At 41.9% G+C, this 24750-nt stretch overlaps 1 protein-coding gene across 5 annotated transcripts in view; it reads left to right on the top strand.

Moving 5' to 3' along the window:
* Positions 1–24750, top strand: part of SVOPL (SVOP like) — a 110431-nt gene that overhangs the window by 13113 nt on the left and 72568 nt on the right. For all 5 annotated transcript variants that reach the window (XM_025291607.3, XM_025291606.3, XM_025291604.3 and 2 more), the window contains exons 5-9: positions 932–1003; positions 2787–2911; positions 14450–14513; positions 20274–20399; positions 21467–21595. In XM_025291607.3, the coding sequence (XP_025147392.1) occupies positions 932–1003; positions 2787–2911; positions 14450–14513; positions 20274–20399; positions 21467–21595 (516 nt within the window). The remainder of the gene's footprint in view (positions 1–931; positions 1004–2786; positions 2912–14449; positions 14514–20273; positions 20400–21466; positions 21596–24750) is intronic.

Raw genomic sequence — 24750 nt, 5'->3', positions numbered from 1 at the left:
CTCTCAATCTGTCTTGCACGCTAAGTTGCTTCAGTTGTGTCCAGCTCTTTGCCACCGTATGGACTATAGCCCACCAGGCTCCTCTGTCCATGGGATTCTCCAGGCAAGAATACTGGAGTGGAAAAAAGAAAAAAAAGTCCTGGAATGGGTTGCCATGCCCTCCTCCAGGGGATCTTTCTGACTCAGGGACCAAACCTGTGTCTCTTACGTCTCCTGCATTGGCAAGTGGGTTCTTTACCACTAGCACCACCTGGGAAGCCCCTCAATGTGTCAGTTTATCTTAAATCAATTTAATTATTAGACCAGCCAAAGAGTATAGAAGGGTGGAGGGAAAATTTTAACACCCCAACAAGAGGCAGAAAATCTTGCCATCAACAATCATCATCTTTCAAAAAATAAAAAGGCCATGTGAATACCAATTATCAAAAAGAAAATTACTCCAGAGCAAGAGCTCTTCATAGTTAATGAATTTGGATTTATGCAGACTGTGTCACATTGTGTTCATTTCTGTCATGTTGCTGAGGATTAGATTTTGTTATGGTATGGCATTCATCCCAGGCGTGGCGTTGAAAACATTGGCTTTTTCCTCCTTTAGTCATGTCCTAGAGAGAACAGCGCACAGAAGAAAAGGATGGCTTTTGTTTTTCAAGTATAGATATGAATTTTTTTATTAGTTCCCTGTGGAAGAGATGCTTTTTTTTCTAGGACCCCTGCTTCTACCTGGTGTCAACAGTTTCAGGTGTGGGAATCATCAGCCTCTGACATCTTAAAAAGGAGTTGGGGGAGAGTCTTTTGAAAGCCTATTTTTCAACTTCCAACCCCACCCACATTTCCAATCTTCTTTGTTTAGATGGATGAATGCTTAATGTGGTAAATTAGCATATTGTAAAAATGCTGCTTAGAGGATAACTTCTTCTCACCCCACCTCCAGATGGTGTTTTTTGGCTACATGGTGTTCAGCGTCCTCTTTGGCCTCTTGGCTGACAGATACGGCCGCTGGAAGGTAGGCTGGCTTTAAGGGTGATCCGGAATTTTCTTTTGTGGTGACGTGACCACTGTTTTTCTTTTTTTGGTATTTATTTATTTGGCTGCAGCAGGTCTTAGTTGGGGCACACAGGATCTTTGATCTTTGTTGTGGTGTGTAGGATCTTTAGCTGCGGTGTGTGAACTCTTAGTTACATTGTACAGGATCTAGTTCCCTGACCCGGAATGAAACCAGGGCCTCCTGCATTGGGAGGTTGGAGTCTTAGCCACCTGACCTCCAGGGAAGTCCCACTGCTGCTCTTCTTTCATGGACGTTTTTCTATAAATACCCAAGTGAGAGAGTATGGAAATGTCCTTCTCTGACACCTTGTCTTTTTTGCTTTGTCATCTTTCCCCAAGATTTTTGTCCCCATAGCTGATCCCTGTAGTCCAGGTGTGCTGCAGATGGATGTGCGTAGTTAGAACACAGCAGATAAAATGTGGGGACTGCATGTATAAACATAAGCAGTTTCACATTAGTTAACTTGGGTATAGCTTTGAAACTAACCTACTTGCTTGATGTCACATATACTGAAATTCGACATTAAGACGCAGAACTATGTTTTCTGATGATAAACCCAGATCTATCTCTCTTGTCTGATTTTTGGTGGGGAAGACCTCTCTAGGTGTAAATACAAAGGAGGACAGTCATAGGCTTGGATGTGTGTTTCAAAGTGCACAAAATATCATAGATTTTGACAAGTGAATATGAAAACACAAGTTGTGCAAAAAAAAAAAAAAAAGTAGAGAGCACAAAAAGGCATTTTACAAAAGGAGACATACAAATTGTCAAGAAACCTTGAAAAGTGTTCAATCTCAGGAGTTATCAGAAGCAAAATTACATAGCGAGATATGTATATAAAATTTTTTTCATTGTCAAAGCCATATCAAATGTCAGATCCATAAGGAATTTTTCTTTTTCTTGAAGAACACTGCAAGTGTCCAGACACCCTCATGTACAATTGATATAATTTTTCTGACATCAATTTGGCAGCATAAACCAAGAATCTTGATAATACTCATTCTCCTTATCTGACAGTTTGCCTTCCAGAAATCTATTCTATTTAGATCATCAGAGAACCCCAAAGATTTATGCACAGTGTCTCAGTTGATTTTAATAGAAAATATAAAACCATCTCAACAGTCAATATAGGGGAAATGTTTGTGCATTTCATTATATTATGTGTATTATGGTATGTCTTTCCACTGGAATATTTTGCAACTATTAAGGATATATTTTCCCTTAGAATCAGTGAAAAAAGGGTAAAACTGTGTTAATAGTATTTTCTCTGGGTTGGAGAAGCAAAAGTGATTTTTATATCTTTTCTTTTTTCCATATCTTCTGCTGTAAACTGTTATTCTTCTTATAATTACAAAAAAAGAAAATCCCTTAAAATTTCTCCTTAGACTCATTCTCCTTATATTCTCATACTCATGTTTTGTTGTGGTCCTGCCATCCCTGTTTGCTGGGAGGGTGAGCTTTGCATCCTGATTTATACATTCACTTTCCTGCCACCTATGAGGGTGGACACCTTGAATGAGTTTTGATGAATGGTCTAAACTTAGAATGTTGGGGCTTTCAGACAATAAAATGATATGGATTATATTTGCTGATGATTCTAAGAGATTAGTGAGTCCTCTAAAGTTTAGCCCCACAGAGAAGCAAACATCTGGATGAAATTAAAAATCACCTTCAGAAGTTAAGTTTCTTCCTGCCCTTCCATGGGGGCAGATCCAATTAATGTCTCCTTTTGTTGCTTCAGATTTTGTTCATCTCGTTCCTGTGGGGAGCTTACTTCTCCTTGCTGACTTCATTCTCTCCATCGTACATCTGGTTTGTCTTCCTGCGGACCATGGTGGGCTGTGGCGTGTCTGGCCATTCACAAGGGTAAAGATTTTACCTAGAGGCCCCCTGAGGGAGATATTGTGAACACCCATAGTCACATTCACTGTGGTTAAGAGACTAAGAGCATCAGTAAGTTGCAAATGTATAGACTTCACTTGTACTAATCTTTTTTGAGTTTTTTTTTCCCTCTGGTGATGGCTGCTTATCCCACTGGAAGTTCTTTGCCCATGAAAATGATGTTTGATGGTGAGGCTAGCAGGGTGTTAGATTGAGGATGTGTTAATTTCCTCGTTCCTAAGGCTGATAAGCATTTTTTTTTTAGATAAATAATATTTTGTGAGACTAACTGCTAACAAAAAGTGCTATACAGAGTAGGTAACAAAAATGTCAACCCAAACATAGTTTTACTTCCTTTCAACCCAAACACAATTTCTTGGAAATTTCTGGGAGACTTTAGTTTGATCATAGGCTGCTATAACACTCAGGAATAACCATTTTAAAGGGCAATGGCCCTGTAACTGGAGACCATTGCAAAGTGAATTTGCAAAGCATGTGAGACATATTGAAACAGCTTGGCTGCTGCTGGCTTTTTCTCTGCCCTCAGTTAGTTGTGTAATGTCTCATCATACAGGGTGTGAAAGTTGTTATACAAAATGTTCAACAACTTGGAAGCCTCCCTTTAATTAACAAGGCTCCTCCAGCTATTCTCTCTCGGGTGCCTTGCAGAAAGTTGCCCTTAGAATATATTCAGTTCAGTTCAGTTCAGTCGCTCAGTCGTGTACGACTCTTTGCGACCCCATGAATTGCAGCATGCCAGGCCTCCCTGTCCATCACCAATTCCCGGAGTTCACCCAAACTCATGTCCATTGAGTCGGTGATGCCATCCAGCCATCTCATCCTCTGTTGTCCCCTTCTCCTCCTGCCCCCAATCCCTCCCAGCATCAGAGTCTTTTCCAATGAGTCAACTCTTTGCATGAGGTGGCCAAAGTATTGGAGTTTCAGCTTTAGCATCATTCCTTCCAAAGAAATCCCAGGGCTGATCTCCTTCAGAATGGACTGGTTGGATGTCCTTGCAGTCCGAGGGACTGTCAAGAGTCTTCTCCAACACCACAGTTCAAAAGCATCAATTCTTCGGCACTCAGCTTTCTTCACAGTCCAACTCTCACATCCATACATGACCACTGGAAAAACCATAGCCTTGACTAGATGGACCTTTCTTGGCAAAGTAATATCTCTGCTTTTGAATATGCTATCTAGGCTGGTCATAACTTTCCTTCCAAGGAGTAAGCGTCTTTTACTTTCATGGCTGCAATCACCATCTGCAGTGATTTTGGAGCCCAAAAAGATAAAGTCTGACACTGTTTCCTCTGTTTCCCCATCTATTTCCCATGGAGTGATGGGACCAGATACCATGATCTTCGTTTTCTGAATGTTGAACTTTAAGCCAACTTTTTCACTCTCCTCTTTCACTTTCATCAAGAGGCTTTTTAGTTTCTTTTCACTTAGGAGAAGTCAGAGCACCTAATTATTACCCTAATGGTTTAGAGAAAGAATTGTTCTTCCCTGGAGCATAAGTTAAACATCACTCTGGCACCCTAATGGAGTTGAAGTAGAATTTGAAAACATCCCTTAGGAAGCAGCTCAATAAATATGTTGAAACTCCAAACCCTGGTTAATAACATCAACAGAGAAGAACAATTAGAAAATGGATGGGTTGGAAGTCCATTTATTCTGCTGTTCAAAAAATTAATATGGACTTAATTAGAAACCTGCGCTTTGACTGTCGTCATTGGTTGGAAAAACTATTTACCTTCTCTTGGGTGTATTTTAATTTCCCACATATGTTTTAGAAAAGGGACTCAGGCCTGACAAAACATTTTGCCAGTGCTTCTTTCTCTTGGTGAAAGAAATAGGGCTAATATCTCTTAGATGGTAGAAGGCTTCAAATAACTTTGGGAATAAAAAATGTAAGCAGAAGAGCACTTAGAAGTTTATGTTTTCCTTTATGGGTTAATGATTATATTTTGGTGTATCATTGCGTAGGGAAAGCTTCGGTTTCTCTTTACATACTTAAATACAATATTGCTGACACCAAATGTGTGGAATTCTTTTTACACACCAGCAAATCCTGCAACATCAGCTGGGTGTGCTCCAACAGCAGAACATCAGCATTGAGTTCTGATCCTCACTAGGGTTAGTGTGGACCTGACAGGTTTAGGGCTCAGGCCCACAACACTCCTTGTTTGACTTATATGCCGAGTACATCATGTGAAATGCTGGGCTGGATGAAGCTCAAGCTGGAATCAAGATTTCCAGAAGAAATAGTGATAAACTCAGATAGGCAGATGACACCACCCTAATGGCAGAAAGTGAAGAGGAACTAAAGAGCCACTTGATGAAGGTGAGAGAGGAGAGTGAAAAAGCTGGCTTAAAACTCAGTATTCAAGAAACGAAGATCATGGCATCTGGTCCCATCACTTAATGGCAAATAGATGGGGAAACAATGGAAACAGTGACAGACTTCATTTTCTTAACTTTCTTTATAGTCCAACTCTCACATCCATACATGACTACTGGAAAAACCATAGCTTTGACTAGACAGGCTTTTGTTGGCAAAGTAATGTCTCTGCTTTATAATATGCTGTCTAGGTTGGTCATAATTTTCCTTCCAAGGAGTAAGCGTCTTTTAATTTCATGGCTGAAGTCACCATCTGCAGTGATTTTGGAGCCCCCCCAAAATAAAGCCTTGCAACTGTTTGCACTGTTTCCCCATCTTTTTGCCATGAAGTGATGGGACCAGATGCCATGATCTTCGTTTTCTGAATGTTGAGCTTTAAGCCAACTTTTTCATTCTCCTCTCTAATTTTCATCAAGAGGCTCTTTTGTTCTTCACTTTCTGCCATAAGGGTGGTGTCATCTGCATATCTGAGGTTATCAATATTTCTCCCAGCAATCTTGATTCCAGCTTGTGCTTCTTCCAGCCCAGCATTTCTCATAATGTACTCTGCATGTAAGTTAAATAAGCAGGGTGACAATATATAGCCTTGACATACTCCTTTTCGTATTTAGAACCAGTCTGTTGTTCTATGTCCAGTTCTAACTGTTGCTTTCTGACCCACATACAGATTTCTCAAGAGGCAGGTCAGGTGGTCTGGTATTCCCATTTCTTTTTTTTTATATAAATTTATTTATTTTAATTGGAGGCTAATTACTTTACAATATTGTATTGGTTTTGCAATACATCAACATGAATCCGCCATGGGTATACATGTGTTCCCCATCCTGAACCCCTCTCCCACCTCCCTCCCCATACCATCCCTCTGGGTCATCCCAGTGCACCAGCCCCGAGCATCCTGTGCTATGGATCGAACCTGGACTGGAGATTTGTTTCACATATGATATTATACATGTTTCAATGCCATTCTCCCAAATCATCCCACCCTCTCCCTCTCCCACAGAGTCCAAAAGACTGTTCTATAGATCTGTATCTCTTTTGCTGTCTCACATACAGGGTTACTATTCAGTTCAGTTCAGTTCAGTCACTCAGTCGTGTCCGACTCTTTGTGACCCCATGAATTATAGCACGCAAGGCCTCCCTGTCCATCACCAACTCCCGGAGTTCACCCAGACTCACGTCCATCGAGTCAGTGATGCCATGCAGCCATCTCATCCTCTGTCGTCCCATTCTCCTCCTGCCCCCAATCCCTCTCAGCATCAGAGTCTTTTCCAATGAGTCAATTCTTCACCTGAGGTGGCCAAAGTACTGGAGTTTCAGCTTCAGCATCATTCCTTCCAAAGAAATCCCAGGGCTGATCTCCTTCAGAATGGACTGGTTGGATCTCCTTGTAGTCCAAGGGACTCTCAAGAGTCTTCTCCAACACCACAGTTCAAACGCATCAATTCTTTGGCGCTCAGCCTTCTTCACAGTCCAACTCTCACATCATTACCATCTTTCTAAATTCCATATATATGCGTTAGTATACTGTATTGGCTATGGTTTTTCCTGTGGTCATGTATGGATGTGAGAGAGGATTTTTGCATCTATGTTCATCAGTGATATTGGCCTGTATTCTTTTTTTGTGGCATCTTTGTCAGGAAATGGCAACCCACTCCAGTATTCTTGCCTGGAGAATCCCATGGACAGGAACCTTGTGGGCTACAGTCCATGGGGTCACAAGAGTCGGACACGACTGAGTGACTTTGACTTGACTTGACTTGACTTGTCAGGTTTTGGTATTAGGGTGATGGTGGCCTCATAAAATGAGTTTGGAAGTTTACCTTCCTCTGCAATTTTCTGGAAGAGTTTGAGTAGCATAGGTGTTAGCTCTTCTCTAAATTTTTTGTAGAATTCAGCTGTGAAGCCATCTGGACCTGGGCTTTTGTTTGCTGGAAGATTTCTGATTAGAGTTTCAATTTCCATGCTTGTGATGGGTCTGTTAAGATTTTCTATTTCTTCCTGGTCCAGTTTTGGAAAGTTGTACTTTTCTAAGAATTTGTCCATTTTATTGGCATATAATTGCTGATAGTCTCTTATGATCCTTTGTATTTCTGTGTTGTCTGTTGTGATCTCTCTATTTTCATTTCTAATTTTATTGATTTCATTTTTCTCCCTTTGTTTCTTGATGAGTCTGGCTAATGGTTTGTCAATTTTATTTATCCTCTCAAAGAACCAGCTTTTTGCTTTTTGCTATGGTCTCTTTTATTTCTTTTGCATTTATTTCTGCCCTAATTTTTAAGATTCTTTCCTTCTACTAACCCTGGGGTTCTTCATTTCTTCCTTTTCTAGTTGCTTTAGGTGTAGAGTTAGGTTATCTATTTGACTTTTTTCTTGTTTCTTGAGGTATGCCTGTATTGCTATGAACCATCCCCTTAGCACTGCTTTTACAGTGTCCCACAGGTTTTGTGTTGTTGTGTTTTCATTTTCATTTGTTTCTATGCATATTTTGATTTCTTTTTTGATTTCTTCTGTGATTTGTTGGTTATTCAGCAGCGTGTTGTTCAGCCTCCATATGTAGGAATTTTTAATAGTTTTTCTCCTGTAATTGAGATCTAATCTTACTGCATTGTGGTCAGAAAAATTGCTTGGAATGATTTCAATTTTTTTGAATTTACCAAGGCTAGATTTATGGCCCAGGATGTGATCTATCCTGGAGAAGGTTCCGTGTGCGCTTGAGAAAAAGGTGAAATTCATTGTTTTGGGGTGACATGTCCTATAGATATCAATTAGGTCTAACTGGTATATTGTATCATTTAAAGGTTGTGTTTCCTTGTTAATTTTCCATTTAGTTGATCTATCCATAGGTGTGAGTGGCGTGTTAAAGTCTCCCACTATTATTGTGTTACTGTTAATTTCCCCTTTCATACTTGTTAGCATTTGTCTTACATATTGCGGTGCTCCTTTCTTGGGTGCGTATATATTTATAATTGTTATATATTCTTATTGGATTGATCCTTTGATCATCATGTAGTGTCCTTCTTTGTTTCTTTTCACAGCCTTTGTTTTAAAGTCTATTTTATCTGATATGAGTATTGCTACTCCTGCTTTCTTTTGGTCTCTATTTGCATGGAATATCTTTTTCCAGCCCTTCACTTTCAGTCTGTATGTGTCCCTTGTTTTGAGGTGGGCCTCTTGTAGACAACATATATAGGGGTCTTGTTTTTGTATCCATTCAGCCAGTCTTTGTCTTTTGGTTGGGGCATTCAACCCATTTACATTTAAGATAATTATTGATAAGTATGATCCCATTGCCATTTACTTTGTTGTTTTGGGTTTGAGTTTATACACCCTTTCTGTGTTTCCTGTCTAGAGAAGATCCTTTAGCATTTGTTTGAGAGCTGGTTTGGTGGTGCTGAATTCTGTCAGCTTTTGCTTGTCTGTAAAGCTGAAGCTTTCTCCTTCATATTTGAATGAGATCCTTGCTGGGTACAGTAATCTGGGCTGTAGGTTATTTTCTTTCATCACTTTAAGTATATCTTGCCATTCCTTCCTGGCCTGAAGAGTTTCAATTGAAAGATCAGCTGTTATCCTTATGGGAATCCCCTTGTGTGTTATTTGTTGTTTTTCCCTTGCTGCTTTTAATATTTGTTCTTTGTGCTTGATCTTTGTTAATTTGATTAATATGTGTCTTGGGTGTTTCGCCTTGGGTTGATCTTGTTTGGGACTTTCTGGGTTTCTTGGACTTGGGTGATTATTGGGTGATTATTTCCTTCCCCATTTTAGGGAAGTTTTCAACTATTATCTCCTCAAGTATTTTCTCATGGTCTTTCTTTTTGTCTTCTTCTTCTGGGACTCCTATGATTCGAATGTTGGGGCATTTAACATTGTCCCAGAGGTCTCTGAGATTGTCCTCATTTCTTTTAATTCGTTTTTCTTTTTTCCTCTCTGATTTATTTATTTCTATCATTCTATCTTCTACCTCACTAATCCTATCTTCTGCCTCTGTTACTCTACTATTTGTTCCCTCCAGAGTGTTTTTGATTTCATTTATTGCATTATTCATTATATATTGACTCTTTTTTATTTCTTCTAGGTCTTCATTAAACCTTTCTTGCATCTTCTTAATCCTTGTCTCCAGGCTATTTATCTGTGATTCCACTTTGTTTTCAAGATTTTGGATCATTTTCACTATCATTATTTGGAATTCTTTATCAGGTAGATTCCCTAACTCTTCCTCTTTTGTTTGGTTTGATGTACATTTATCCTGTTCCTTTACCTTCTGGGTATCCCTCTGTCTCTTCATCTTGTTTATATTGCTGTGTTTGGGGTGGCCTTTTTGTATTCTGGCAGTTTGTGGAGTTCTCTTTATTGTGGAGTTTCCTCGCTGTGGGTGGGATTGTACGGGTGGCTTGTCAAGGTTTCCTGGTTAGGGAAGCTTGTGTCAGTGTTCTGGTGGGTGGAGCTGGATTTCTTCTCTCTGGAGTGCAATAAAGTGTCCAGTAATGAGTTATGAGATGTCAGTGGGTTTGGAGTGACTTTGGGCAGCCTGTATATTGAAGCTAAGTGCTATGTTCCTCTGTTGCTTTCTCCACAGTCCAACTCTCACACCCACACATGACCACTGGACAAAACATAGCCTTGACTAGATGGACCTTTGTTGACAAAGTAGTGTCTCTGCTTTTGAATATGCTATCTAGGTTGGTCATAACTTTCCTTCCAAGGAGTAAGCGTCTTTTAATTTCATGGCTGCAATCACCGTCTGCAGTGATTTTCGAGCCCCCCAAAATAAAGTCTGACACTGTTTCCACTGTTTCCCCATCTATTTCCTATGAAGTGATGGGACCAGATGCCATGATCTTCATTTTCTGAATGTTGAGGTAAAGCCAACTTTTTCAGTCTCCACTTTCACTTTCATCAAGAGGCTTTTGAGTTCCTCTTCACTTTCTGCCATAAGGGTGGTGTCATCTGCATATCTGAGGTTATTGATATTTCTCCTGGTAGTCTTGATTCCAGCTAATAGTAGGTTATGAAAATTAAAGAAGTAATAGAGGACTTAAAAAAATTTTAAAAATTAAAGAATGATAGTAAATATAGTAAAAATATATCTAGGACTTTCTCTGGTGGTGTTGTGGGCAGTGTGGGGTCAGTTCATTTTCAGATAGTTCCTTGATCTGGCTTATATTTCTCAAGATCTATAGGCCCCTTCCTATGTAGTTGGTGCTAACCACAGGGTTTTAATCTATTGCACCTGTCACTTCCAAAGGAGGTTCCCTCTGTTTTAGCTTCTTCTGTTTGCTGGTCTCTTCAGTGTCTAATTTCTGCCCTCATGCAAGGGGCTGGTAGTGGACACTTTTTTAGGCTTACTTGTTCAGTTGTGCTGTGGGGAGGGAGGGACGCTGCAAACAAATAACACTGGCATGTGCTTGCAGTGTCTCAGCCACACTGGGTTTGCCCCTGCTCACAGTGTGTGTGCTTTCCCTGTCTACACTGCTTAGGCTCTAGGTTACTCTGCTGGGAACTGTCTGAGGCCCGCCCTCGGTTGTATGCACTTCCCAAGACTTCCCAAGTCTAAGCCACCCAGGTTCAGGTACTCGGGTAGTCCTCAGAGGTGCAGACTTGGTTGGACCTTCGTTTTGTGCCCTTCCGAGGTCCGAGCAGCTCAGGTGACCAGGTGTTTGGTGAGCGCGGTCGCTGTGACTTATTGCCTCCCCCATCCCTGCCACTTGGTTTTCTGGGTGTACAACCTGCACACCTTCTCAGGTGGATGTTGACCATCCAGAATCCCAAGGAGTCTTGGTTAGGAACGAAGCCTGCTCGCAGTTTGGTAGATAATGCCTCTCTGGGGCCGTGATTGCCCTCTTCCGGCTCTGGCTGCCCTCACCTGCCTGTCACCAGAAGGGGATGGGCCAGTCTGCAGGTGGGTAGCTCTGCTCAGTCCTTTGTTCTGTGAGTGGGCCTTGCGGTGTCTTAGGTTAGGGCTTTTTGCGAGGTAGCTATCCCACAGTCTGGTTTGCTGTCCCGAGTTAGTTCCCTCAGATTGCCCTCGGGGCATTCAGGCCCGGTCCTTACTCTAAGCAATGCAGCCCGTGCCTCCCTGCCCAGGCCCTGCTTGCTAGTGGTGGATGCGGGCGTCTGTGCTGTTTCTCCGCTGGGGGAGTTACCGTTAGGCTCGTAATCTGTGGGTTTAAATTATTTATTTATTTTTCCTCCCAGTTATGTTGCCCTCTGTGGTTCCAAGGCTCACCACAGACTTGGCAGTGAGTGTTTCCTGTGTTTGGAAACCTCTCTTTTTTAGACTCCCTTCCCAGGACAGAGCTCTGTCCTTACCTCTTTTGTCTCTCTTTTTATCTTTTATATTTTTTCCCTACCTCCTTTCTAAGACAATGGGCTGCTTTTCTGGGTGCCTGATGTCCTCTGCTGGCATTCAGAAGTTGTTTTGTGGGTTTTTCTGAGCATTCAAATGTTCTTTTGATCAATTTGTGGGGGAGAAAGTGGTCTCCCTGCCCTATTCCTCTGCCATCTTCTGGTATTCCCATTTCTTTCAGAATTTTCCACAGTTTATTGTGATCCACACAGTCTAAGGCTTTGGCATTGTCAATAAAGCAGAAATAGATGTTTTTCTGGAATTCTCTTGCTTTTTCTATGATCCAATGGATGTTGGCAATTTGATCTCTCATTCCTCTACCTTTTCTAAAACCAGGTTGAACATCTGGAAGTTCACGGCTCATGTATTGTTGAAGCCTGGTTTGGAGAATTTTGAGCATTACTTTGCTGGCGTGTGAGTAGAGTGCAATTGTGCAGTAGTTAGAACGTTCTTTGGCATTGCCTTTCTTAGGGATTGGAATGAAAACTGACCTTTTCTAGTCCTGTGGCCACTGCTGAGTTTTCTAATTTGAGTGCAGCACTTTCATAGCATCATCTTTTAGGATTTGAAATAGCTCAACTGAAATTCCATCACCTCTACTAGCTTTGTTTGTATTGATGCTTCCTAAGGCCCACTTGACTTCAGATTCCAGGATGTCTGGCTCTAAGTGAGTGATCATACCATTGTGATTATCTGGGTCATGAAGATCTGTTTTGTATAGTTCTTCTGTGTATGCTTGCCTCTTCTTCTTAACATCTGCTTCTGTTAGCTCCATACCATTTCTGTCCTTTATTGAGCCCATCTTTGCATGAAATGTTCCCTAGGTATCTCTAATTTTCTTGAAGAGATCTCTAGTCTTTCCCATTCTATTGTTTTCCTCTATTTCTTTGCATTGATGACTGAGGAAGGCTTTCTTATCTCTCCTTGGTATGCTTTGGAACTCTGCATTCATATTGATATACCTTTCTTTTTCTGCTTTGCTTTTTGCTTCTCTTCTTTTCACAGATGTTTGTAAGGCCTCCTCAGACAGCCATTTTGCTCTTTTGCATTTCTTTTTCTTGGGGATAGTCTTGATCCCTATCTCCTGTACAATGTCGTGAACTTCCTGGTAATTTATCAGGTATCCTGATAGTTTATCAGGTACTCTGTCTATCAGATCTATCTAGTCCCTTAAATTTATTTCTTATTTCCACTGTATAATCATAAGGGATTTGATTTAGGTCATACCTGAATGGTCTAGTGGTTTTTCCTACTTTCTTCAATTTAAGTCTGATTTTGGCAATAAGGATTTCATGAACTGAGCCACAGTCAGCTCCTGGTCTTGTTTTTTCTGACTGTATAGAACTTCTCCAACTTTGGCTGCAAAGAATATAATCAATCTGATTTCGGTGTTGACCACATGGTGATGTCCATGTGTAGAGTCTTCTCTTGTGATGGTTAGATAGTATCATCAAATCAATGGACATGAATCTGAGAAAATTCCATGAGACAGTGAAGGAAATGGGAGTCTGGCATGCTACATTTTGTGGGGTCACAGAGTCGAATACAACTTAGCAACTGAACGATTCTCCTAGGACATAGCTGTGTTCACCAGCCTGGAAGCTCTCTGAATCCTGTTTGTTAGGGATTTTTATGGAGGTTTCCTCATGTGGGCATAATTGATTATTAATTAGTTTTCCAGCCCCTCTCTTCTCTTCAGAGGAGGGGGGATAGGGCTGAAAGTTCCAAGATTCTAATCATGCCTTAGTGTTTGAAGACCAGCCACCATCTAGGATGCATCAAGCATCACCTCCTTAGAATAAATGATGGTCCTATCATCCAGGAAATCCCAAGGTTTTCAGGAACTCTGTGTCGGGGACTGGCGTCAAAGACCAAATATTAGCAGGAACCAGGGCTTCCCGGGGGCTTACCTTATAATTCAGTTGCTAAAGAATCTGCCTGCATTGCAGGAGACCTGGGTTCCATTGCTGAGTCCAGAAGATCCCTTGGAGGAAGAAATGGCAACCCACTCCAGTATTCTTGCCTGGAGAATCCCATGGACAGAAGAGCCTGGTGGGCTACAGTTCATGGGGTTGCAAGAGTTGGACACAACTTAGTGACTAAACCACCACCAGGGCTTCCCTAGTGGCTCAGATGGTAAAGAATCTGCCTGCATCTCAGAAGGCCTGGATTCGATCCCTGGGTCAGGAAGATCTCCTGGAGAAGGGAATGGCAACCCACTCCAGTATTCTTGCCTGGAGAATCCCATGGACAGAGGAGCCTGGCAGGCTATGGTCCGTGGGGTTGCAAAGAGTTGGACATGAGTGAGCATCTTTCACTTTCAGGGATAGAGACCAACATATGTATTTCTTATCATTTTACAGTGATGAATTTTTTTTCTGAATTTTTTATCAAAGAAACAAGAAAAATTTTGATTTTTTTTTTTTTTTTGGTTAAAGAAATGTTTGTTTATTTACTTTTCGCTGTGCTGGGTCTTCATTGCTTTGTGCAGGCTTTCTCTAGTTGTGAGCGGGGACCACTGTTGCGGTGCTCGGGATTCTCACTGTGGTGGCTTCTTGAGTTGCAGGGCATGACTCTAGGCACGCAGTAGCTGTGGCATGCGGGCATAGTTGCCCTGCAGCACGTGGAATCTTCCTGGACCAGGGATTGAACCTGTGTCCCCTGCACTGGCAGGTGGATTCTTATCCACTGTGCCACCAGGGAAGTCCAATGACTGTTTTATAAGATGAGTTATTTGGCTTTATGAAAGCATAATTGTGTTTTCCCCCTTCCTGTTTAGGTTAATCATAAAGACTGAATTCTTGCCTACAAAATATCGAGGCTACATGCTCCCCTTGTCTCAGGTGAGTGAAGCCAAATTCTACTCAGTCTTCAGATCCCAGTTTTCTCCTGGTTGGTTGATGGTCCTTTGATCAGAACACTCCTGGTACTTGGTACCAGCCAAAAAGCATTAGGGATGCTTGACCACAAAGGTCATTTCCAAGGCTTTCTGAGCCAGGACTTCTATCATCCATTAATCCAGCAGCAGCATTTAGAGCACAGTAACCCCTTCCCCAGGAAACAGTCCACTGGCTGGTTTCACTGGAACGACAGCCGCTCAGGAATGCATCTGGGATGAACATTTTCTCCCCATTGAGTCTTCAGTGGAGGCACACTCTCAGCATCCCTTCTAGAGTCTCCCTTGTGGACAGTAGTGTGCATAACTGGCCTGTGCCTGTGAGTGCTTTTGTAATCTCCTCCTCCCAGCTGAGCCATTTCCCCAGGTGAGAAGATGAGGATGTCTCCCACCGGTCCTCAGACCCCTGCTGCCTACTGACCAGAGGTTTTGCATCCAGAAGCTCCATCAGTCTAGGTGCCCTTGTACCATCTTTGATGTCATCTTTATCCTAAAGCCCTGACTTTCAGAGGACCAGAAGGTGATGACCCTTCCCGCTGAAAAATATATTAATATATTTGGCAATGAATAAAGCAGTAGGAGAATATTTAAAATTTTATTTTTGATTTTTCTGACACTAAATTTAGACAACAACAATAAAAAATGTAGGCAACCAAATGCTAACTCTTTATATCCCTCCCAGCTTTCTGCTTATCTTTGTCAAGATAAATGCCCACACTTTCAATAGTTAGGCGTTGGGTTTTACACTGAGTGTTATTTAATAGACATGATCCGGTACAGGCTCATCTGCAAACATTATCTCTTCCATCTACTTCCATTGCTTTTGTCACGATCCCATGTCATGACATTGTTTTATCTTCTCATTGCTGGTTTTATTTTCCAGGTCTTTTGGGGTCATCTAATTGATGAATCCAATGGTTTTAGGTGGCTAATGAGTTTGCCAAAAAGTTCTTTTGTGTTTCCCATAACATTGCAAGGGAAAAACTGAACAAACTTTTGAATGTTTCTTTCCACCGACCCCCTCCCCCCAAATATTTATCTACAACAAAGAGCATCTTCTTACTACTGAGCCACCACAGAAGCCCTGATGCAGTGTCTAACAGCAAATCCTGTTGCCTTTACCTCCAAAATATGTGCCAAATCCATCAAACAGGAAAAAAAAGTTTTTTTTTCTTATCATTTCGCTACTAAAATCCTTTTCAGTGCCACATATGCTGTTACCTGGTCTGCTACAGTGGCTTCTTACTGGCCTTCTCACACATTGCTTCTTCAGAAAGATCATCCCTGATCACACAAGTCATTCTCACATTATTTCTTTCTCTCATAGCTCTTACCACTTTCTGAAATATTCTTGCTGTTTTAAAAATAGACTTCCTTGGTGATGAAATAGTTACCCTGTAAGTGGCCCCCCAAAGGGTCTTTTAAAATATTATCTTCTCTCCATCTCTGTGAAGTGGAATGGAGTTATCATCTATTCTTCATCTTCCACTGGGAAAATAATGCTCACGATAACACTCGGACCTGTTTTACTTCCCAACTCATGAGGGTGGCTGCCATGCTCTTTGTTGATATAAAATAATCTCAAGATAAATTTTTCATGACAGAAAGCAGTATTGAGAAATATTTATACTATGTTACCATTTTAAGCAAAAACAAAACATTAGCTTGTATATGTTTAGAACAGGGGAGGTTCTTGACATTGTACAGGAGACAGGGATCAAGACCATCCCCATGGAAAAGAAATGCAAGAAAGCAAAATGGCTGTCTGAGGAGGCCTTACAAATAGCTGTGAAAACAAGAGAAATGAAAAGCAAAGGAGAAAAGGAAAGATATAAGCATCTGAATGCAGAGTTCCAAAGAATAGCAAGGAGAGATAAGAAAAGCCTTCTTCAGGGATCAATGCAAAAAAAATAGAGGAAAACATCAGAATGGGAAAGACTAGAGATCTCTTCAAGAAAATTAGAGATACCAAGGGAACATTTCATGCAAAGATGGGCTTGATAAAGTGCCTGGGTCCAGCCCCAGCAGGATCCAGGGGTACCCTCAGGATGATGGCATAGGTGATAACGAAATAAAAAGGGAAGAGAAAGAGTCTTGACCTTCCTTGGTTTATACAGAAAGCCAATAAAGCTCCTGTGTTCCAAGGAGTCATCCTGAAAGAAGAACAGAGAGAGAAAAGGAGAGAAAAGGAAAAAAAGAATGACACGGGGAGACCAAGCTTCGGTGAATGAGGCCTGTAACTTTATTTTCAAAAGGAACTTTTATACCTTGACTTTTAGATAGAGGGAAATGAAAGATGCAAAGTCATACAGAGTCAGCCCAAACATTACATCTGTTTTGTCTTTATTGAAACTAGGATTTTTTCTGCATACCTCTCCCATAAACAATGTTGTGTACAATATCTTCTGGCCTTGGAGGCCTGTGGACACTTTATGGCCCTTTTTTGATAAAGGCTGATCAGCCAGAAAACTTATTTTCCCTTGAAGTGTTTTTTCTTTATATTTATAATCTATGTCAGCCTCAGAAAGTGCTAAACAGAGTTAACATTCTCATGGAGTAAAGGTGCAGTGAGTTACAACAAAGAAAAGAACCAATTAGCTCAAAGTTCTGATGTGGTTAATTCCAAGGCTGCTACTTGTTTTTCTTACATTCCAACTATGTTAACCAATGCACTCCCAGGTGCACAATGGATAAGGGATATGGGAACATGGCAGCAAGCATTGGCCCAATAATGAAATCTTTACCAGTACTATCTATTCTAATAATTTTTCATCCCTTAAAGGACTCTATGCTCATTAGGACTTTTAGAATGTTTTGGCTTCCCGTGCCTTTCAAGGTTGGGGAGTTGTGAACAGTCATGTGTGTTAATTGCAAGAGTATGGATAAACCTGTCAGGCAAGCTAGAATGCCAACAGAGGGATTAAAATAGAAATATTCCTTTCATGCCCAGGAGACTTATTAACTAAAGCCCTAAGTTGACTTTTTCCAGAGAAAGGTGGTTGGGGATAGCCCCCTATTAATGTCAGAAGAGTTGGTGAAAGGCACAAAATAGTAAGACAGACAGATTCTGGTTTTGGGGTAGATGCTCGAGCAGATTCAGGGGGGTCCCTCGAGCCATGATCTGCCTTGCTCATCATGGCTTTTCCACATGACCTTGTCATGCGTGGGATCTCCTGTGGCGGCTCCCGGCAATAAAAGACAGAAATTGTATGGAGCTAACAGAAGCAGCAGATATTAAGAAGAGGTGGCAAGAATACACAGAAGAACTGTACAAAAAAGATCTTCACAACCCAGATAATCACGATGGTGTGATCACTCACCTAGAGCCAGACATCCTGGAATGTGAAGTCAAGTGGGCCTTAGGAAGCATCACTATGAACAAAGCTAGTGGAGGTGATGGAATTCCAGTTGAGCTCTTTCAAATCCTGAAAGATGGTGCTGTGAAAGTGCTGCACTCAATCTGCCAGCAAATTTGGAAAACTCAGCAGTGGCCACAGGACTGGAAAAGGTCAGTTTTCATTCCAATCCCAAAGAAAGGCAATGCCAAAGAATGCTCAAACTACCACACAATTGCACTCATCTCACATGCTAAAGTAATACTCAAAGTTCTCCAAGCCAGGCTTCAGCAATACGTGAACCATGAACTTCTAGATGTTCAAGCTGGTTTTAGAAAAGGCAGAGGAACCAGAGATCAAATTGCCAACATCCTCTGAATCATTGAAAAAGCAAGAGTGTTCCAGAAAAACATCTATTTCTGCTTTCTTGACTATGCCAAAGCCTTTGACTGTATGGATCACAATAAACTGTGGAAAATTCTGAAAGAGATGGGAATACTAGACCACCTGACCTGCCTCTTGAGAAACCTGTATGCAGGTCAGGAAGCAACAGTTAGAACTGGACATGGAACAACAGACTTGTTCCAAATAGGAAAAGGAGGCCGTCAAGGCTGTAAAATGTCACCCTGCTTATTTAACTTATATGCAGAGTATATCATGAGAAACACTGGGCTGGAAGAAGTACAAGCTGGAATCAAGATTGCCGGGAGAAATATCAATAACCTCAGATATGCAGATGACACTACCCTTATGGCAGAAAGTGAAGAGGAACTCAAAAGCCTGTTGATGAAAGTGAAAGAGGAGAGTGAAAAAGTTGGCTTAAAGCTCAACATTCAGAAAAGTAAGATCATGGCATCGGGTCCCATCACTTCATGGCAAATAGATGGGGAAACAGTGGAAACAGTGGCAGATTTATTTTTCTGGGCTCCAAAATCACTACAGATGGTGACTGCAGCCATGAAATTAAAAGACGCTTACTCTTTAGAGGGCAAGTTACGACCAACCTAGATAGCATATTGAAAAGCAGAGACATTACTTTGCCAACAAAGATCCATCTAGTCAAGGCTATGTTTTTCCAGTGGTCATGTATGGATGTGAGAGTTGGACTGTGAAGAAAGCTGAGCGCCGAAGAATTGATGTTTTTGAACTGTGGTGTTGGAGAAGACTCTTGAGAGTCCCTTGGACTGCAAGGATATCCAACCAGTTCATCCTAAAGGAAATCAGTCCTGGATATTCATTGGAAGGACTGATGCTGAAGCTGAAACTCCAATACTTTGGCCACCTCATGTGAGGAGTTGACTCATTGGAAAAGACTCTGATGCTGGGAGGGATTGGGGGCAGGAGGAGAAGGGGACGACAGAGGATGAGATGGCTGTATGGCATCACTGACTCGATAGACATGAGTTTGGGTGAACTCTGGCACTTGCTGATGGACAGGGAGGCCTGGCGTGGTGCAATTCTTGGGGTCGCAAAGAGTCAGACACGATTGAGCGACTGAACTGAACTGAGAACAGTTTCGGAAGGATGGAAGAAACTGGTGATACTGGTTTCTTCTGAGGAGCGGAACTGGATTAAAGGAAACTGGGAGAAAAGAGGAATCCATTCGCAGTGTTCTCCTTTGTACCTTGAATTACGAACCAGTGACTGTATTGTTTATTCAAGAAAAGAAAGTCTATGTCTTGGGCCTGAGGTGTTTTTAAACTTTGATGGCATTGCTGTCCCCCTGTCTTGCTGAGCCTCCTACCTGTAGACAAGCAAATGGAGTCATGGAGAAGTGAGTAACATCACCAATTCATCCAGTCCTGGAGGTGGTGCCAGTCTTCAAGCAAAGCCTTTGTCCCATCTCATCCTCTTACAATGCAGGCCAGGGCGCTCCTGGAGTGGGGGTATGAAGGGCATACAATCAGTTCAGTTCAGTTGCTCAGTTGTGTCTGACTCTTTATGACTCCATGGACTGCAGCACACCAGGCTTCCCTGTCCGTTACCAACTCCCTGAGCTTACTCAAACTCATGTCCATCAAATTGGTGATGCTATCCAACCATCTCATCCTCTGTCATCCCCTTTTCCTCCTGCCCTCAATCTTTCCCAGCATCAGGGTCTTTTCCAGTGCATCAGTTCTTCATATCAGGTGGCCAAAGTATTGGAGTTTCAGCTTTAGCATCAGTCCTTTCAGTGAATATTCAGGACTGATTTCCTGTAGGATGGACTGGTTGGCTCTCCTTGCTGTCCAAGGGACTCTCAAGAGTCTTCTCCAACACATAGGTCAAAAGCATTTATTCTTTGGCACTCAGGTTTCTTTATAGTCCAACTCTGACATCCACATGTGACTATTGGAAAATAGGAGGGCTTTAACCTTCCTTCTCTCCCCCAGGTTTTCTGGCTGGCTGGCTCCCTGCTCATCATCGGCCTGGCCTCCGTAGTCGTCCCCACCATCGGGTGGCGCTGGCTTATCCGCATTGCCTCCATCCCTGGCATCATCCTCATCATGGCCTTCAAGGTGACGAAGCTCATGGGCTCCCTCTTGACTTCCCCTCTGGTTGGCCCAGTGGCTTCTTGGCCTACAGACATCTTTCTCATGCTCAGGACCTTTCTCCTTTATTTAAGTATCTGTCTCTGTCGGTTTATGTGAAAAGGGTGTTTTGGCAAATTTAATGCACAAGCCCAGTCATGAAGGTATGAATGCAGGATATTTTTGGGGGAGATCAGGCAGGCAGTGAATTGTAGAGTGAGGGGTGCTGAGGGGAGGCCAGCTGGAAAGACAGGCCTGTGTCCAGGTTACAAAGAGCCTGGAGGACCAGGGGCCCTGGCGATGTGGCAGGGGTTGCGTGCTGGGGAACAGGTACTTGGTTATGTGGAGGCTGGTGGGAGGGAAGATGGAAAAGGTCAGAAAAGCAGTTAGAAACTATCAGATTAATCCTGGTGGGTGATGAGGATGACCTGAACTGCACTCTGGCTGGGGAATGGGGAAGAGGATACTGCTGGGGGAGATGCTTTGCTGAGGAAGAAGCCACTGGTCTTCATCGGGGGAGGCACCAAGAGCAGGGGGCCCTTCCAGGTGATTCCCAAGGTCCTCATGTCAGTGGAAGGCTGTGCTGTTTTCTGAGCGTGGTGTTCAGCGTATGCCACCGTCAGTGGGTTGAAGCCCTCTACGATCGGGATGGTTCCTCTACTCATGGTTCCTGCACTGTGGAGAGTTCTGGGGTTCCTGGGGAGGGCCTAGGTGATGGAGGAGTAGAAAATCAGTAAAAAGTAAAGCAGTAGAAAGAGCCCTGGGAGGCAGCTTTTTACAGATTGGGTGTAAGAATTTCATTGTATTAAGTTGGTTGGGCCAAACTGGCGTGAAGCTTAGTATCGATCTGCTGTCATCCTAGACGGGGCGATGGTAAGGAGACGGCAGCTTTTGTTCTAGCAGGACTGCGCTAGTGCACCTGCTGTTGCTGCCGCAGAGCTCGCTGCATCCTCACCTCTGGAAACGGGGATGCTGTAGCGTATGAAACCGTGATGGCCGTATCTCTGGGGTCCACAGCAGCTGCAATTCTGATGTCCTTTGTCACCTATGCCCAGTTTATCCCTGAATCTGCTCGGTTCAACGTCTCCACCGGGAACACTCAGGTTGCCCTGGCTACACTGGAACGCATTGCCAAGATGAACCGCTCAGTCATGCCGGAGGGGAAGCTGGTGGAGCCCATCCTGGTGAGTCCTTCTCCAACCAGGGGTCACCAGAAATCCCCTTAGTGGTGGAAGGTGAGAGGGAAGGGGACCTCAGCCCTCCAGGGGCAGGACTAGGAAAAGAATGGAGGAAAATGAGCCTAAATCCAGCTCCACCTTGAGCCTGGTGGAGCCAAGTGACGCAATATCACTTTTTTTTTCCCCAAATTTTATTGAAGTATAGTTGATTTACAATGTTGTGTTTAATTTCTGCTGTACAGCAAAGGGACTCAGTTATATATTTTTTCATAATTCCTTTCCATTATGGTTTATCATAGGCTATTGAATATAATTCCATGTGCTATACAGATGAGGCAGTCAACATCTGCCAATCCTGGATTTCCAATCCTCCTTGCCCCCCCACCACCCCTCAACAACCTCAAGTCTGTTCTTTATATTTGTGGGTCTGTTTTTGTTTCATAGATGAGTTCATTTATGTCATATTTTAGATTCCACATATAAGTGATATACTTTGACTTAAACTTCACTTAGCATGATAATCTCTAGGTCCATCCGTGCTGCTGCAAATGGCATTATTTCATTATTTTTAATGGCTGAGTAGTAACCCACTGTGTGTGTATATGTGTGTGTATACACACACACACATACACACACACACATATTTACACCACATCTTCTTTATCCACTCATGTATCAATAGACATTTGGGTTGTTTCCATATCTTGGTAATTGTAAATAGTGTTGCAATAAATACTAGGGTGCATGTATCTTTTTGATTTATAATTTTGTCTGGATATATGCCCAGGAATGGGATTGCTGGATCATATGGCAATTCTATTTTTAAAGTATTTTAAGGAACCTCCACACTAATTTCCTTAGTGGCCACACCAATTTACATTCCCACCAACAGTGTAAGAGGGTTCTCTTTTCTCCACATCCTTTCTGGCATTTATTACTTGTAGACTTTTTATTGATGGCTGTTCTGCCTGCCTGCCATCACTTTCCTCATCAACAAAATGGAAATAACAGCATCTGTCTTACAGAGCTAGTCACATGTTATCGCCACACTGTTTATAGCTGAGTGATTGTTTTATAATTTTATTTTCCTTGTACTGGCCTTGTCTTACTGATATCAACTGTATAAACCTCATAAATGATTTTTTCAAAGCAAAATTTGGCATTTAAATTCTATTTTTAGGGTCATTATCGAGAGTTATCGACATTTTTTACTTTTTTATTGTTGTCAAACTCAATTTTTACAGTTCCTTTTTTGTCTCTCTCCCCTTTGTGTTGGGTTAATTTGGTTTCTTATTTAATATGTAAATGCTGGATCTGTGTGTGTTTAATTGGATATAAGAAGCATGGAACAGATCTAGCTTTGCCATATCCAAATAACTAACACTGATGTATTTTTATTGACTAATCCATCCCCCATGTATTTAAATTTATTGCTGAATATTATGTTCTAAACAAGCTTCCCATGTGGTGCTAGTGGTAAAGAACCCACCTGCCAATGTAGGAGACTCAAGAGATATGGGTTTGATCCCTGGGTCAGGAAGATCACCTGGAGAAGGAAATGGCAACCTGCTCCAGTATTCTTGCCTTGAGAATCCCAGAACAGAAGAGCCTAGAGGGCTATGGGCCACAGGGTCGAAAAGAGTTGGATACAACTGAAGCAACTTAGCAGGCATGTTCTAAATATTAGGTTTTGTTCAAATATATATGGGATTTATTATATACTAGAACATTAGTTGTTGGTCTAATATAACAATTATGGTATTTTATAATAAGTTTTCATACTTATAAAGCATGTACTAATTATCAAAGTTCTTTTTCAGAATTTTCCAAGCTATTTTCTCAGGCCTATTTTTCATTGCCATTGCTGTTGTTGTTCAGTCACTAAGTTGTGTCCGACTCTTTGTGATCCCATGGATTGCTGCACACCAAGCTCCCCTGTCCTTCACTGTCTCCTGGAGTTTGCTCAGACCCAGGTCCATTGAGTCAGGGATGCTATCAACTATCTCATCCTCTGCAGCCCCCTTCTCCTTTTGCCTTCAATCTTTCCCAGCATCAGGGTCTTTTCCAGTGAGTAAGTTCTTCGCATCAGGTGGCCAAAATACTGGCGCTTCAGCATCAGTCCTTCCAATGAATATTCAGGGTTGATTACCTTTACAATTGACTGATTTGATCTTGCAGTCCAAGGGACTCTCAAGAGTCTTCTCCAGCACCACATTTTGAAAACATCAGTTATTGGTCATTGATGGTCCAAGGCTTATGGTCCAATTCTCTACCATACTTGACTACTGGAAAACCATAGCTTGATAGTACAGACCTTTGCTGGCAAAGTGATGTCTCTGTTTTTTGATATGCTGTCTAGGTTTGTCATAGCTTTCTTTCCAAGGAGCCAGCGTCTTTTAATTTCATGGCTGCAGTCATCATCTGCAGTGATTTGGGAGCCCAAGAAAGTAACTGTCACTGCTTCCACTTTTTCCGGTTCTGTTTGCTGTGAAGTGATAGGACCAGATGCCATGATGTTATGTTTTTGAATATTGAGTTTTAAGTCAGCTTTTTCACTTTCCTCTTTCATCTTCATCAAGAGGGTCTTTAGTTCCTCTTCACTTTCTTCCATTAGAGTGGTATCATCTGCATATCTGAGGTTGTTGCTATGTCTCCTGGCAGTCTTGATTCCAGCTTGTGATTTAACCAGCTCAATATTTCACGTGATGTTCTGTGTATATAAATTAAATAAGTTGGGTGACAATGTACTGCCTCAATGTACTCCTTCCCCAATTCTGAACCAGTCAGTTGTTCCATGTCTGGTTCTTAACTGTTGCTTCTTGACTTACATACAGGTTTCTCAGAAGACAGGTAAGCTGGTCTGGTAGTCCCATCTTTTGAAGAATTTTCTACAGTTTTTTGTGATCTACACAGTAAGAGGCTTTAATGTAGTCCATGAAATATGCTGTAATTAGTAATGTAGTAATGTAGTCTGTAGTAAGTAATTAGTAAGCAATGTAGTCTGCTTTAACGAAGCAGAAGTAGATGTTTTTCTGGAATTTCCTGCTTTCTCTATGATCCAATAAATGTTGGCAATTTGAACTCTGGCTTTCTAAACCCAGCTTGTACATCTGTAATTTCTCAGTTCATATACTGCTGAAGCCTAGCTTGAAAGATTTTGA

Source organism: Bubalus bubalis, chromosome 8 (assembly GCF_019923935.1).
Source record: "Bubalus bubalis isolate 160015118507 breed Murrah chromosome 8, NDDB_SH_1, whole genome shotgun sequence".
In the NCBI taxonomy this organism is placed as follows: domain Eukaryota; kingdom Metazoa; phylum Chordata; class Mammalia; order Artiodactyla; family Bovidae; genus Bubalus; species Bubalus bubalis.
This window is presented reverse-complemented; position numbering and strand designations above follow the sequence as displayed.